The sequence below is a fragment of the Populus alba genome, chromosome 10 (assembly GCF_005239225.2).
Source record: "Populus alba chromosome 10, ASM523922v2, whole genome shotgun sequence".
Classification (NCBI taxonomy): domain Eukaryota; kingdom Viridiplantae; phylum Streptophyta; class Magnoliopsida; order Malpighiales; family Salicaceae; genus Populus; species Populus alba.
This window is the reverse complement of record NC_133293.1, coordinates 14,150,423-14,162,855: the sequence shown is the minus strand read 5'-3', so window position 1 is coordinate 14,162,855 and position 12,433 is coordinate 14,150,423. Positions and strand designations below refer to the sequence as shown.

Here is a 12,433-nt window from a genome sequence, read left to right as displayed (position 1 = left end):
GATGCTTGAATCGTGGTGGATCTATCTAGCTTGGATTGAAGACTTTTGGGAGCGTGATAAATTCTTTCGGTTATTTTTTCAATAGGATTAATTATGAATAATTGTTTCTTTTTCAGGATTAGACTAATTTTTTTTCTTAAAAAAAGAAAGAAAAAAGAACCGCTTGTACACCGTATCAGGGGAAAAGGAGGAAGGTTTTTAGACTTCTTATTTCTAGGGATCAAATTGAGAGTTTTAATAAAATTAAAGAGAACTAAACTCAATCTCGGTGATTTTTATAAAGAGATCGACTAAAGTAATCCTCGCGGATATATAATTTTTTTTAGAAAAAGAAATCCATAAATTGGGTTTCTACATGCCAAGGAGTTTTCATTCCTGAGACCAATATCAAAACAGAGCCAGCCCCCAGCTTCGGCCCAAAACCTGTCTTTTTGGGCCTGGTTACAGCTTAGGGGCATGCTCTAACGAAGAAGATTTCAACCAGCTACGCTAGTCTAGTAGGAGTTTTATTGATGAATATGAATTGCTAGCGACAGTGACTCCGACAAGGTTTGAATGATTTCCATAATTTACAAAATCGGTCGAAGAGAATGAGTGATTTGCATTTAAAGAAATGAAATCCACTTCAGTGTATTATTATTATCTGCATAAATATTTCAAAATGATAGCCCTTTAAAAGGAGAGAACAGGAAAAGGAAACGTACAAAAAAGCCATAGTTTAATTCAACTGGGTGCACACTCGGCTGTTTTGCTCAACCTGTGTTCCTCATCCCAGCAGCAATACCATTTATAGTAATAAGCAGAGCATCTCTGAGTTTGTGGTTGTCATCATCACTTCTCAACCTCTTTAGAATCTCAACCTGTAACAAATTCATAGGGTTAAGATAGGGTAGCCTGCTCTCGATAAGCCGCCTCAAGCTCCGGTTGTTTTCCGACAACTTCTCATGCCCACTAACCACCAATACACACTTCTCAGTTGTTAGGAGTTCCCTTCTTAATTCAGCACCAAGTTCTCTCCTCTTCTCGTCAGATACGAGCACTTCATCATAGTGCTTCGCTATATGAATGTCTGCCTTCCCCAAAATCATCTCTATCAGGTCTATGGTAGATTGGAAGAAAGGCCATTCTTTGTACATTGCTTTCAACTCTTGAGTGTGTCCCTTCTCACAGACACCCTTCAAACCCGCCCCGACTCCTAGCCAGGCTGGAAGAACAAATCTTGTTTGGGTCCACGCAAATACCCATGGAATGGCACGAAGATGCCCGATTCCCGTTGAGCTCTTTCTTCTAGTGGGTCGGCTTCCTATGTTAAGGAAACCAAGCTCAGCTTGTGGAGTAGCCTCGTGAAAGTAGGCAAGAAATTCCGGGTTTTCATATACTGTGCTCCGGTAACTTTGGCAGCTGATTTCTGAAATCTCATCCATGAGATTACGCCATTTTTCTTCTCGAGGTAGCTCTGGGGGTTTTAATGTTGCAAGCAGAACTGCAGTTGTGTATATCTCTAACTGTCTAACAGCTGTGTGTGGCAGCCCGAACTTGGCTTGCACCATTTCTCCTTGCTCAGTTGACCTAAGAGTACCCTGGCAATTGAAAGGACATCACAGGTTTAACATAACAAGGCGAAGGCTAAATCCTTAAACAATTGACCTGATGCTTAGAAATGAATGAGTCTACAAGTTCAGATATGAGTCAGAAAAAGCAATCAGCAGAACCAAAAATACAAGACAGTAGCTAAATACAAATTGCGATCACGGTAACGGATTCGATGATTGTGGATTGTAGATTTTAGTGGTTAAAATAATGGTTGTGGCTATCATTTTTGTGAATCATTTAGCAACTCATGAAAAAATTCCAATTTTACATGTTAATGTGATAATTTTATTGAATAAACATATAATAACATTTTTAGTGATAAATATAATAACATTTCAATCTTGCAGTGGTTTTTCTTTTTCTTCTTTATTTTTCTCTCCTTTTTACCTTTTCTATAGAGGGAACAACTTCCTATATTTGCCTCCCAAAAACGATTCTTCCTCCTATTTTTTTCTTCATTTTTCAGTTAAATATGGCAGATGCTTCATTTCAACCGCAAATCTGAGTATTAAAGGTTGTGAAAATAACTGTGTTTTTCACAAATAACAGTATAACGGCCGTTAAAGCTATATAACGACGTTACAGCCATTATAAATGTGAAACACCGTTATCCACACTAACAGTGAAAAACGAAAACTTCTAGTGCTGATTTTGTTAAGCAATGGCTGTTTTTTAAAACTATGCTTAGCATGTTCTAGTCTTAAAGATGGAGCATAGCAATAACAGCATTTACAAATTTCAACAGAAAAAAGAAAATGAAAGGAGAAAATAGAATGTAAACAAACTAACTGATCATTGGCTTCCTTGATGCACATATAGGCAACTCACCATCACAGAACCTGGTGGTTGGGATTGAATGGCAAGATATGTCGGTCCACCACCACGACCGATACTCCCTCCTCGCCCATGGAATAGAGTTACTTTAACTTTATGATCTTTGCATGCTGCCACAACATCCTCTTGGGCTTTGTAAAGTTCCCATGCAGCAGTGAACCGCCCAGCATCTTTACCAGAATCAGAATATCCAACCATCACCTATTCACGAGATGTTTAAGATCAATGAAAGTTTATCAAAAAAATCTAATTAAATCAATTTCGAAATGGCTTTTAAAATGAATACCTCCTGATGCCCATTATGGTTCTTTACAATGTGCTCTGAGTACCAATCAATTGATAATAATTTCCTGATAACCGAACCAGCCCCTCTAAGATCTTTCGCAGTTTCAAACAATGGAACCACCCGCAGCCTATTCCAAGATATGTATAGATCTTGTGAGATTATTTAGTGTAAATGCAGTGTAAACTTAACACTAAGCTAAACTTTTTATCTCGTTACCCGAAGTACTATGCCAAAAAGTGTCACAGAACTCTCCATTTTCCACTACCTATAAACTTAGTGAATTATGAAATGAGCATTAAGAGATCTACCCTCAAACACAGAACCTAACCTAATTGTCAAACCTCAGGTTCAGGAAACTATTAGTAAGCTCACAGCATCATCGAAAGAAAGATCAGCAGTCTTGAAATGCAGAAAGGAAGTTGTTTAGGAAATACTGGTGTATGTTACAAAATATTTCAAATACTCTATAAAGATCATACCTCAAAAATTTTCAGTTGTGACGACAATGGGTAAATACTAATGTCACTAAATCACAATTGCATTTGACAATTGGTAAATACTAATGTCACTAAATCACAATTGCATTTGACATACAGTGATACAGTAACAGGACATCACTTTATTTCTAAAAATTGGAAACTGTAAGTAAATATGTGGCACAATTTCAAATGTCATGGTAAATAAAAGAATCCCTTCTTTTTAACAAGCATGCTTGCATTTACACATTACCGTTTCAAATAAATTAAATGAAATTTGCTGATCTTGTTTTCATGCTCTAACCATACATTCCTATGAACATATGACAATAAACCAGGGAACGCATTTCACAGATTAAAATTGAACATAAAAGTGGTGTTAACTCACGTTCCTCCAGGACATGGTCTCCCTAGCTCGCCACTAACAGCAAGACGGGCATCTTTTTGTAAAAGCTCCACAGCAAGGACATCGCTCGCCTGCCAAAAAAGAAGTTCAAGACAACGTTAATGTTTATTATACAAGAACTACAATCACATATTCTGCTATTAATGACAGCAACCTTATCTCAGACTAACAAAAAAATAAATGACTAGGTAGCAGCAGCTAGTCGTACATTGGATGCCATTGAGATCACATATGCTCCAAGTGAATCACTCCCTAGCTCAGCAGCAACACGGAATGTATCCAAGACTTCTTTAACATCAGGAGCAACCTGCCAAAAACCAAAAGACAGACAAAGAAAACATGAATAAAATGCATACATTTCAATGCTGTCCAGGGAGAAAATATCATTTTCTCAAGTCAACAAAAGGTAATGAATTCTATGGTGATTTCAATTACTTGACAGATGCTTTAAACAATCCAACCACATTGACAAACTCCAACGCAATCAGGAATTACAATAATGTCACTGCAAAATTATCAAGGATCTGAGAGTTTTACTTTATATTTCTACAAAAAAATGGCAAAGAAAGCCAAAATATAAGAATGCATTATTTTCTCCAAGAAATGAGTTACAATGGCATTTTTCCCATACAGCTTTTTAGATCATACATATTTCACCAAAGGGAATTAATATCACCACAATAATCAAATTGGAAAATAATGTTTGTTCACGAGAGCAAACTTAAGAATTTCCTCCACGGCTTTTTAGGTTTCACCCTGTCCCATGCATTTGTGTCCAGTGAATGCACATACATGTTTGGGATAGATCTATTTTTACAGTAACATGTGTTGTCACTTGTATCTTTCATTAAACTATATGTGCAGATTTTATGAACAAAGGCTATGCTAGTCTTAAGCAGGGAACAAATTTGTAAGTCTTTTCACAAATTTGTTTCTAATAGATTAGCAATTGCTTCGGGATTTATATTAGTTTTAACTTTTTAAATGCTTGTGCATTAAAAGATTTCAGTTTGATTATGTTCAATTTACACATGAAAGTGATCAGAAAAGATGATTTCCCCCTTGTGAAAGAAGACATGAAACACAAATGCAAGCGTCCTCACATTTAGTTAATTGTAAACAAATCAAAAGGCAGAAAGTGGTTACTCAAAAAGACTTCAACAAGAGAAAGTAATACAAAAGTAGTCAATGAATGTCATGTCATTCCAACCTTTCAACCTGCTCGACCACGTTATTGATCCCAGAAAAATAATGCACAATTAGCAGAATTATCACTTAGAAACCCCCACCCAACCCCAAAAAAATAAACATATCCCCATGCTGCTTTTATTCCTCAAAACTGAGGCATAGAGTGATTCAAGTATGCATAATTCCAAATATTAAAAACAACGAAAAAACATTGTTTATTCTATTATTGTCATCATTTCTCTTTCCAATAGAGAAGTTTAAAAAGATAAGCTTTCCTCATCACATTATTATAAGACAAGTTTCAAAAAGACCATTATTTGTTTATGGTCCATCAAAATAGGATCCTAGAGAACAATAGACGCCCTTCTGCATTTTGCATTGAGTGGTTGCTCTTTGGCCTCAAGCTGACAACCTATACGTTAAGCCCAACAGACCTACCATTTAATATTTGCAGTAGATTATGCCCACTAAAATTATTGCTAAGGTTTTGATGCTCAGGATCAATGGTCGCTGAAATGCTGTCTAAACACATTACCTGAATGGTGGGAGGAACTAGTGGCCTCTTGCTTTTGAGCTCTCTTGTTAGGAATTCCAGTTTCTTTTCTTCATCCCACTCACTATATGTTCCCATATCCAAATATTTGGTGATTGCATCTAGTGCTTCAGAATGTCTACCAGATTCCTGTTGCATTCCAAAAGTCTAGTTAAATCATATAATACAAGCACCTTGTTACCTTACAACCTATAACCCGAACCAAAGCCCACCTGACGCAAGTCAAGCTTCATTAATACCATTCCAAAAGTCGCAACTCTTCTTATCAGGTCAATCAGCCGGCCATCTGCAAGCACCCCAGCTCCACAAGATTGCTACAAAATAAGATTGATGAAAAATAATACAAGGTAAAGCAAGAACTATTTTTAATCTTTTCAGTGATTACTCAAGAGATGAGAGGAGCTAGGGCCTAGGTTGGTACAAGAATGCAGAAGATAGTACCAGAGACTCGTAGCATAGAAGCAGTGGTTCCATCAATTGGTCTGTTGTCTCATAGTAATCCCAAGGCTCATGTTCACAGGGAAGATCCTCAAGAAGAAGTTCCAGACGTCTTCTAGCCTTCATAAGCTGAAATCGCCAGGCATAGTAAACTGACATTTATCATCTTATAGAAAATACAAAAGACTGAATTATTTTTAAATAACAGAAACCTTACCCTGTGTTAACAATGGTAAGAGACCTTAGCAGATTAAAGAGAATCATAGCCAAAGTCATTGGAACATAAAAAATAAACCCATGAATAAATTGCGCAACAATTATATGACACTTCCTTTATCCATAAGCTCCTTCTTCAATGAAAGTATTTTGATTAGGAGCTCTTTCATACTGACCCCACAATTCACCTAACGCTAGTAGTCACATCATACATCAATAACACAATTATGGATGCCAAATTGTCATGTCCTTTACTTGGATGATTTCGAATTTTTCAGTAATTATTTTTCAAAAGTCTGCCTGCCCTGGTCTACCTAATCATCTATCCCTACATCCTCAAAGTTGTCTCATACTTTAATAATATGAGAAACTCCATTTGAGAATGATGTTCCATCAAGCATTTTTAACATAAATTATGGAGTAAAGTTTATGCTATTAATTTCACAAGGTTGATTCAGGACAATCTTACAGGAAATATTTGCACTACCAAGGAATATCTTCATTAATCTATTTCTTATAATCAACACAATTGCACCAACATTCCCTCCTCCATACTAACTTATGTTGTTTATTCTTAACAAAATTTGACTTCAAGCTATTGACTGCATAGAGGACATGGGACATTGCCTAAAATTTCAAATAGGGCTCCACTGCCCTTTTTTCTTTAGCTGTAATATATGACTGCTGCTCGCAACAACAGAACACATTCATTCAACAAGACACTGGATTTGGATTTTTGTTTTAGATACTCCTCATGTTATGTGTTTTGCTATTCTACATGTACTGCACTTCAAGCATTTGACAAATTTGAAGCAGCAAAACGTAGCAATACCTTATCTTTCACGTGGCCAAGAACAATTCTGTAAGGAGCGATTCCAGGACGTTCAGGTGGACTTGGCTCTAGAAGCTTCTGGAAGCTGGATCTTCCTATCTTAGTTTCTGCAAAACGTTTTCTCTGAGCAAGGAGTTGACTGGAGGTGAAAGATCCACGTGGACTTGGAGCTGATTGATGGCCGTTAGAATTAGCAATGCTTCCATTAGCAATTGATTTGCTAGAACCATGACCAGACTTGTGGAATGAAGATTCTGAATTTGAAGAACCCTGAACATCCTGTAAGGAAACAAAAAGAAAAAGAACCACTATTTTGGTTAAAAATACTATTAAGAATGAAAAAGAGAAACATCTATACAAAATTGCTACTGGAGAATTGAGCTTACCTGACGACTCAATGGCATGTAATCAGTCCCTGGAAGTTCTAGTTTGGGATGAGAACCACCATCATCACCGCATTCTACATGAAGAGATAAATTGAAGTTACGAACTTTTGTTATTGATAGTTGAACATTACAACTGGTAGATTCTTTTATGCCCCTGCTCTTTGAATGGAATTGAAATGTATACAGACTTGACTAAGTTGGTTATCACTCTAAGAAAAAAGTGACAATAGAAATCGAATCTCTAGTGAATAAAAAGGGACTTGGGATAGGATGTCACTGTTACGGATATTGCAGGAACAGCATAATTATAAATGATTAGTGAGACCAGTTTTTCTTTTTTACCAGTGCACGCAGGAAGATCAGCTCTAGCTGGAAGTTGTGTGGGAAGTGGTGGAGCTTGCTGGCCATGAAGCTTTGTTTGACTTCTGCTTGTGGGTTGATTCCAACTCTCATGCCAATGCTCCGGTGAAGTTTCTGCATGCAATATTCACCAACCGTCAGACATTATAAGCAGAACAAAACACCTGCAAATCATCACCATAAATATCATGTGGCATGAACCATGCATGATTAACATGGAAAACTTGTTTTTATCAATTTTTTGTTTATCTCTCTCTCTCTCTCTCACACACACACACATATGAACAGTATTTATTACTAATCACAAGCCTGGATACAAATCTCCCAACCTGACAAGGGCACTACTCTGTACCAAGTTTCTGTCAAAACTGCCTAGAAACTTTACCACCAAGTTTGACTAGGGACTTCAAAAAATCAACAGTAATTTTCTGTATTTATCCTCTCCAAGACAGGAATTGAGCCAAGAGATAATGAAAAAACACATTTTGTCATTGCAAAAGCTAACAATTCAATGGAACCATAAAAGCAAGTTCTATGTGAATTGGAGACGATCACAGAAAAGCAGGAAAATTTCCATGAGTCATCATACCAAATAACCATATCGTGAGAAAAGGAAGATGTGGAAGAAAATTTTTCAAATTTGACAACACAGCACTGGCACCAAATCCAATCCAATATTAAAACAAAAGAAAATCATAGGAAGAATGAAAGGAAAGGTAATGAAGCAACTTGACAGTTTGTCTTTCTGCACAAGGAACACCACCAACTTAAACTAACTCAGATGATGATAAACTCTCTCACTAATAACTTAACCAAGCAACTTAAAGTAACACCAGCTTCTGTTACTCACTGAAATTCAAAAGATGATTCAGTTGACCATTTTCTCTCACTTCACATATCAAACCTTAAAAAAAATTGTTCAAGATAAAATAATCTGAAAAGCTTACTAAATTACCATTACTTCAACTCAACAGTCCACCTAACAATTACCAGTCAAGTTATCAGGGCAGGCCCTTTTAGTTATCTAATTAGGCAGCTGCTTCTCTGATTGTCCACAAAGGAATTCTTTTACATAATTTAAAGTGAATTGCTCCAGACCTTGAAAACAATTTAGATATTCCAATGAACCAAACCTCGCTCTAGAATTTCATGAGCCTCTCTTGACAACTTATCACTGCAGCGAGTCATGGACAGTTCAAATCTGAGACTATCAACTTCTCTAATGTAAAGGTCAATAGCCATCCACCTTGATAAGAGAGAGACATCTCGTGTTACCTGGAACAATAAAAACAACATCTCTTAGCAACTTTACATACCTAAGAAAAATAGGACAGCATGACAGGAAAATTAGCAATTCTCCTATTGCCACTCCAGCATGTGTGCAGAACCGGACTTTCTCCCATTAAGAAGATGAAGTGCTACTAAAAATTGGTAGAGTGCTAATTAGCCACATCCAAAATCAGTCCTTGTAAATTACTTAGCTTTTCCCATGCAAAGATAAAACAGTTGCCTGCATAAATACACAATCTGAATTCTGAGAAAAATCAATAAAGTATCCAAACAAGAAAATCCTCTGGGGCCCAGAAAAATAATGCAACCATTCAATTTTAATAGTAATTGTTGTCAATGCAAAGGTCATTTCAAAGTGTGGATTTAGTCATGTGATAGTTTAAATCAAGAAAATGTTTTGTGAGAACTCTGAAGGGAAGATGCTAATGAACAACGAGGACAATGATAAGATGCAAAAATAACCGCCACACAATTTTAATGGCACAAAAATTAATGGCTTTTTAAGCAAAGCCATGATACTGTTAATTTTTTGCAGCCTTTTCCAAAAAAAAAAGGATCTTAGGCATTCATCAGGACAGCTAATTGTAACTGAAAAGAAGCAGCAGCAACTTCCTTTTCATTTCTGTTCTAAGGAAAATATATGCCTTTCCTAAAAAGGCGTTGCCAAGCTACAATATGATTTTAGGGCTCATTCTTTGCATGTGCCTGTCAGCTAAATTAATGATCAAACTTCTATCATACAGATCCCATGAGTGAAATATTTTCTCCAATTATATTAGTTTATTCTAAATTAAAGACCAGAGAACCATATTAGACAAACTTAAAAGGCTTACCTTTGCTGTTACATTTGGATTTCCATCTCTATCACCCCCCATCCAAGACCCAAATTTTATAGGCGTGCAAGTTAATGGAAGTGGCTTTCCTGTATGCTAAGGGCAAAAGAAACACAACAGTCAAAACAACATACAAAAACTTAACAGCAAGAAAGCCAACCAATTTCTCACATTCATTTGAAGAAACCACCATCAAGTGACAACAAACCTTCTTTAGTGCATTACTGACACGTCGTAAAAAATGAGGTACTGCTTTCCATAGAGACTGCTCCACAATGTGCAAGCCTGAGATATCAAAATATTAATCCCATCAGGTATCAGAAACAGAAACTTCCAAAGAACCCAAAGCAAGTGATTTCAATCACGGAAAAAGGGGGGAAAGAAGGAAGAGGAGAGTTGAGATTTATCAAGTAAATTGACTTGCCAGCCCTGGCTTCATCTACTGGTGTAGGTTTGTGGCGCCTAAGCTCATCTGTCTGCCATATTGAAGTAATCTCTCTTACCTACAAAAGCAAGAATAATATGAACCACAAAAAAGAAGAAGAAGAAGAAGAAGAAAGATAATTAATTTTACACTTGATCATTATTCCCACACTTTATGGTTGTGTGGCTCTTAAGCATAATTGTTGAGGTCTGGAACTTTACCAAATCTTCAATAAGGATTTCTCTATCTTCCTGTGTAAGATCAGGTCGATCGTTGTATTCTAAAAGATGCTGCAAAGAGAGCAAGTTCACATCCCAAGGTTAACAGTTGACACTGTCACAATATCTAAGATTATCATTTTTCAACATAATAATCAGTGACAAATTCTTTAGCAACTTACAGCAATTCTAACATGCTTATATTGCAAAGTACGGCGATTAATTTGAGTGGGATGTGCAGTAAGAACAATTTCAACCTCCTGAACAAGATTTGGACAAGAAAACAATATAAGTAACTGTTAGCAAATACTAAACAACTCACATTAAAAAATTGCAACTACATAATACTGATATGCTCCGTTTAGCTGCTAAGAAATTCAGGGAAATAAAAGAATTCATAATTATGGAAATAGTTATTAGTCCTTATAGACCATGCAAGAAAAGCTCCACCAAATGAAGCCCATAAAATTCTTTTGGCTGAGTTGATGTGTCCCTGAATTTTTCAGAAGCCCCGGCAACAGAAAACTGTTTGGGAAAACTCAAAAGAAAAATACCAGCACAAACAAACCTGCATGCAAACAGAGGCATAAAGTTCATCACCCGATTTTCCACCGTGCAACAGCTGGTTAAAGACTTCATCACAAGATTTTGATAGATTCGCCAAATTCCTTGTCTTACGTACCCTGCGTAAAAGGAATACATTGCGCAGTGTCAATATGCTTGATTTCAAAAGTTTTCTGAAACTAAAATCATAAAAAGCAATTAATTACCTGTGATGGGTCTCAGCAATTCCCATCAAATTAAGATAATGGCTAAAAGCACGAGCAAACGTCAATGCTTCCTCTAATGTCATTTTTGATATCTCTGACGCGAGCTGCTTCTCCAGCAACTCGGCAGTGTCTTCTATCCCCGCCAATCTCAAATTACAAGCACTCTTCACCCACGAAAAAAAAAAATCTTCTCTTAATATTTTCCTCTCAATAATCTGAATATTAATTATGAAAATACAGCTATAAAAAATAAAATTCATTGATTCTTCTTTTCATCCCGGTCCACAACAGATATGAGGCCAAACTAAGCAAAAATGTATAAGATAAATTCATATTTCAAAAAAAAAAAAAAAAAGCACTAACCAACTAGCAAATATGTGTAAAGGAACATAAATTATTTTTAGTTTTTTTACCTTAGATTACCGTTCACGGCAGGGGCGGAGCGAGGTATAGGGGAGGCCAAAATAAATATAATACATAATAGCAACCCCCTGGAGTAAAAAACGCTTAGGACGTAATAAGAAATAAATAAATAATCACCGAAAGAATATTCATCAGGAAGTAAGCAATCACAAATAACAACAGCTACTAATTTCGCCTACTCTAATTTCTCCTCAACCAAACAAAACCATGCAAAAACGAAACAGGCGGAAATGGCATCAATGATGGCACACCAAAAAAATAATAAAACGAACACAAAAATATATAAAAAAGAAAACAATTCAAAACGATTTTAAAGTTCATACTCATCGCTCACGTACAGTAACTAAAGAAAGAAGGAGAAGGAGAAGACCTGAGCGAGAGCGAGGTTGCGTTCAAGCTTGTCGACGAATCCAGTACCAACTTCTCTCTGCAACACATCGTTTAATAAATTTTTAAGCAGTTTACAGTAATCATCAAATCCTTGGAAGGAAATTTCCTCAGATATATCGTCTGTTATGTCCGTCATTTTGAGCTAAACCAAACAAAATAAAAAAAGTGTAGACGGAAAGGAGGAGAAAGGGAAATTTAAAGAGGGAAGAGCATAGACAGTAGTGTGTGTGAACTGGAGGTGGAGAGGGAATAGTGGAGAGTTTTCAGAGAGAGAGTCCTTGTTTTCTTCTCCTCTGTGTACCAAATTTTCCGTTATGTGGTGGGGCCTATTCTTCCTCCGGTGGGACCTGAGTTTTTATGACACGTGGATTTCTTTCAGCGAAATGTGGCCGGTCACTTCTTTTGTTTTTGTTTTTTTTTCGTTCTGCCTGCCTTGTGAAACTTCGGTTTTTACTTTTGACTTTGGGCAGCCTGGAATAGATTAGTGCCTAAACACCCTTTCTTAATTGGCTTCGAA

The 12,433-nt window shown here is 36.6% G+C and overlaps 1 protein-coding gene across 1 annotated transcript; it reads right to left on the bottom strand.

Moving 5' to 3' along the window:
• Positions 1-583: 583 nt before the first annotated feature.
• LOC118047465 (phosphoenolpyruvate carboxylase 4) lies at positions 584-12,181 on the bottom strand. The gene is made up of 20 exons (XM_035056772.2): positions 11,897-12,181; positions 11,104-11,267; positions 10,902-11,016; positions 10,516-10,593; positions 10,337-10,405; positions 10,116-10,194; positions 9,900-9,976; positions 9,692-9,787; positions 8,702-8,843; positions 7,551-7,682; positions 7,209-7,282; positions 6,823-7,101; positions 5,778-5,903; positions 5,549-5,650; positions 5,319-5,465; positions 3,804-3,902; positions 3,578-3,666; positions 2,714-2,840; positions 2,422-2,628; positions 584-1,580 (listed from the first exon to the last, which is right to left on the bottom strand). The coding sequence occupies exons 1-20, from the start codon at positions 12,050-12,052 to the stop codon at positions 753-755; spliced, it is 3,186 nt and encodes a 1,061-aa protein (XP_034912663.1). The 5' UTR covers positions 12,053-12,181; the 3' UTR covers positions 584-752.
• Between the last annotated feature and the right edge of the window lie 252 nt (positions 12,182-12,433).